The sequence below is a fragment of the Trachymyrmex septentrionalis genome, unplaced genomic scaffold (assembly GCF_001594115.1).
Source record: "Trachymyrmex septentrionalis isolate Tsep2-gDNA-1 unplaced genomic scaffold, Tsep1.0 scaffold78, whole genome shotgun sequence".
NCBI classification, from domain to species: Eukaryota; Metazoa; Arthropoda; class Insecta; order Hymenoptera; family Formicidae; genus Trachymyrmex; species Trachymyrmex septentrionalis.
This window is the reverse complement of record NW_017305967.1, coordinates 282140-286619: the sequence shown is the minus strand read 5'-3', so window position 1 is coordinate 286619 and position 4480 is coordinate 282140. Positions and strand designations below refer to the sequence as shown.

General features: G+C 32.7%; 1 protein-coding gene across 1 annotated transcript in view; it reads left to right on the top strand.

Annotated features, from left to right (window-relative positions):
• The window catches only part of LOC108754262, a 14085-nt gene that overhangs the window by 1253 nt on the left and 8352 nt on the right, over positions 1–4480 (top strand). Inside the window, 5 exon segments of the mRNA XM_018496460.1 lie at positions 1122–1490; positions 1565–1881; positions 2031–2401; positions 2976–3219; positions 3852–3984. Of these exon segments, the coding sequence (XP_018351962.1) occupies positions 1233–1490; positions 1565–1881; positions 2031–2401; positions 2976–3219; positions 3852–3984 (1323 nt within the window). The 5' untranslated portion in view covers positions 1122–1232.

Below are 4480 nucleotides of genomic sequence, written 5' to 3'. Positions count from 1 at the left end.
ATATATATATATATATGTGTGATAAATATAAATTTAGCATGTTTATTGTATATTCAAACATATATACATCTGCAAAAAAATTATTGTAATCTTTCAAAGTCAATTTTTTAAATTATAATTATAATCTTAGATAACTTACATGTTAAACAAGAAAATGTAATCGCATATAATAATACAAAAATATTATTGATTGTAAGCGTAGCCGTATAGCATTTCGCTATAATCAGTTTTTCTGTGATAGTTTTTCTGTGATAGCAATTTCGTATTTATCTTTAAGGATCGGTTCATCTTCGAATAAACTGTGTGATAATATCCTAACTGGATAAATAAGAAAGTAAAAGAGTAAGAGAGTAAGACAGTGGACCGAAGTTTATCGAAAAATGGACCTTTAGCTTTAATTTATTATATATGTTTTACGAACACCTATTATTTCAGCAACTATATATATGTCACCTTTATATTTAGCAATATTAGAGAATACTATTTTATAAACAAAAAAATCATATTTTTATCGATAAACCTTTATTTTTTAGAAACAAAAGTTTTTTGAACATTTCGTCTGATAAACAATTTCTACATGGTAGTACATATATATTTGTTGTCCACAACTAGAAAGACTTTTGCAACTTTAAAATAAGTTTGCGATTGCATTGACTTTGCATAAATTTGTTTATTTTGCTTATAATTTTTTAAAATTTTCTTTGTTTAAAATAAAGAAATTCGTTATACGGTTAATTTAGATAATATAAAAAAAAATATCACTTTTCTAAAATATAGATGAAGATAGTATATTGTAATAATCTAAATAAAAATAAGATGAATTTTTTATCTAGACTTTTATATAGATAATTTTATCTAGATATCAGCAAACATTGATGACAAAGCTTTATTCCGTACTAACATAATTGTGTAAACATATATGATCAAAAATTATTCTCTCTGTCTTTCTCTTAGATTTGACGCGAAGGAGATAAAATAATAAATTAGCTTTAAATAATTATTTTCATTTGTATTTTAGTAAGAGTGTATAAATTTATTAAATTTTAATATAATTGCATTGAAATTTTAATATAAATTATATTAAATAATAATAATAATAAATTTATATTACAATTTTGTAGATTGGAAGCACAACGCGTGAAGGTCTTCTCGGCCAACGTTTGATCAGTCGTGCATAAGTGTGACGGCAAAATCCTTTCGAGAGTACGTTCTTAGCAAAATCATTGATCGCGATGAGGACCATCGTTTTCAGTTTAATATTTTTCTTGATATCGGTGTCGATCGCTGGATCGATCAATGACTGTGAGGATCCCAATTTTCACTCTTTGGAAACGCTAGAGTCGTCCAAACTAGAGTGCGGTCCAGCTTTCAAGAACCGCTGTCGCTGCTTCCGAACGTGCTACGACGGTCACCATCAGTACGTCGTGAATTGTACGGGAACTGGATTCCAGGATACATCCTCACTGGCGCATCTGCCTAATGAGACGCAAGTGCGTAGACAATCGCGATCAAAGTCCGCGCACGACTCTATTACATCACGATTAACGTATTAATACACACGCAGGTACTCATCTTTACGGGGAACGAATTAGAGGAACTGCCCTGGAACGTGTTCGGTACCTTGGACAGCCTGCCGTATCTGAAGGTGATCGACATGTCGAATAACAAGATACGCGAGATACGCGGCAAGGCTTATCACCACGTGCAGCACGTGGAACGTCTTATACTGGACTTCAATGAGCTCTCGTTGGATCCCGCGAGGAATCACCCGAGAGTCTTCTCCAATTTTATATCTCTTCTAGAGCTGCATCTGACCGACGCCTTCGAAGACGGTCCACCGAGGAATTTGGCGTCGACGCTCCACGATATCTTTGTAAACAGGTAAACTCAGAAGAATACATAATGGGAACTATAAAGATGATATCTATACTATACAAGTTTTCTATATGTAGAATTTCTGCATTATTTTTTTGTTTATAATTTTTCTTCCTTTTTTAATAAGAGTTAATTATTCAAAAAATATTTTCTAGCAACCTCACGCAGCTGATAAAACTTCATCTCGAACAGAACGAGATCTCGGAATTTCGAGATGTCAATGTATTCTGTGATTTGCCGAATCTCCTTGATCTTCATCTCGGCGATAACGATCTAAACGCGCTGCACTTTAATTTGTCATGCTTGCACAATCTGCGCTTCTTGGATTTACGACGAAACAAATTCACAAGAGTTCTCGAACGCGATCTCCACACCATGGACAATCTCGCCAAGCACGATCGAAACGTAACCGTGGATTTTTCCATCAATCCTTTCGAATGTTCCTGCAAGCTCAATCCGTTCATCAAGTGGATAAAGAAGACAAAAGTGTTCATCCGAAACAAAGCCAACTTACAATGCTATAAGGGTATTAATTACGGATAAACGAGTTTTTTTTTTAAGGAAACGCGGAAAGAAAAATTAGGTTCCGATAAATTGAGTTGGTTTTTCACATGATATAATTTAATGAAAGATGTGATTATCAGGTTCAATAATAGATAAAATTATTGAACTATTATTTTGAATTATTTTTACCAAAGATGTAAAACTGTGATGTGTAATGTTACAATATCTAACGTTATTTTATATCTTCTACGTAACATTAACAGCTAGATTTTTTTTTATTAAGAGCATTAATATATAGCATCAATTTTATTTTATATATACAATAATATTTATCGTAAAATTAAAATCAAATGAGACATACATTTAGAAGGATGTACAAAACGTATTAAAGCTTTGTCAGATATATATTAGACACAAGTTTTAAGTCTCTAATAAAGCAACGCTAAAAAATTGTCCATTATCAAATTTGATATCTATGACATCTTCTATTCACTAGATTATGAGCTATTAATCATATGTGAAAATAAACTTATTTTACTGGGATCTAATTGTCCAATAATGTGAGATCCTTTTTTATACTCTCTTTTCTTTATCAGGTAATGTAAGCTACGACTTCCACGAAACGAAGAATTGCGCTCCAAAGCTCTTAGTTTCCACTCGGCGAGGAACTACGGTGGTGCTTTGCTTCCTCTCGATGGTGCTGATCGCCCTGGTGTGCGCTTTAGTTTACCTGCAAAGGACAATGCTTCAGAAAAAAATTGAGCCGGTGCTCGATTCGGTCAGCAAGAGGGTGCGGTACACTTCAATAGCGAATGGTGATACTCGCGAGGATGTGTGAACGTAGAAAGAGGAGAGAATCTGCAAAACGATAAGTTTTTGCTTATCGAGCGATATCGAATTGTGATTAATGCTATTTAGTATTCAATTTAACATTACGATATGTAATCCGTTTATATATATAAATAAATATTATTTATTACAACATCTCTAAAATTTATTTCTTAAAGATACACAAAAAGAACGGTTTGTTAAAATATATAAAAATTAGGCCAAATGTATATCAAAGAATAATTATGTTGAACCATCTATATATAAATAATTATATTAAATGCTTAAATTAATTGTTAAAATATCAACATTTTTTGTAGCATTTTTATTAGGAATACAACGGATATCCGGTAATTAAATGATATCTACTATTAGAGCTTCGGAAATCTGGGTAGGCACCTGCGTCCGCAGATGCAAAAACGACGTGATATTTCCTTCTTATCAACGGCTATCGGAGCGCCGACACCTTAGTCGAGATTAGATATTGCGTATAATATATTTTAAGCTGTCTTGAGATTGCTATTTGTTCAAAGCGAGGAAGTGTCGCGGAGTCGCTTTAACGAATCACGAATGTCGTATTGTTTTAAACATTCTTTGCGTAAAGATCGCGTCGTTCATTCTACTTGTGGAGCGTTTGCGTCGAGCTCGACAGAAAAGATGCCGCTCGTCGAGCGACTTCGTCTCGACGAGATTGTCAGTTCATACCCAGAGCTCGGACCGACGGTTCCGGATGGTGGATACTCGTGGTTTGTTCTTCTAGGTGTTGTCTTCATTCAGGTTCGACCGCCACATGTGTATCTTAACAACAAAGTTGCGCTTTTATTCAGAATTAAATTTTGGCGTGATCCTACATTTAGCATTACTGTGTGTGTGTGTGTGTGTGTGTTGTTCTTTTTTAAATTCTTTATTAAAATTATACCATATTTGTTCGTATATTTATTCGTTAAAATTGGTAGAATTAAAATTATTAAACGTAACTGGATAACGAAATAAAACAGAAATAATCGGAATTTTGACGCAATACAAAGTATTTGGAAAAATAACATATAACTGAATAGGTTCCAAGAAATAAATCAAACACTTAAAATAAGCCAATGTAAACCAACACAATATTAATGAATAAATTACAATTAATTAGACGCTTCAATCCTGTTTTGGGTTATCTTCAGTACACTACAAAATATTTATTAATTTTTTGTAGTGTACTGTGAATATGACTCAAAAACAGAGTTGAAATGTAATTAATTGTAATTTATTTATTAATATATATATA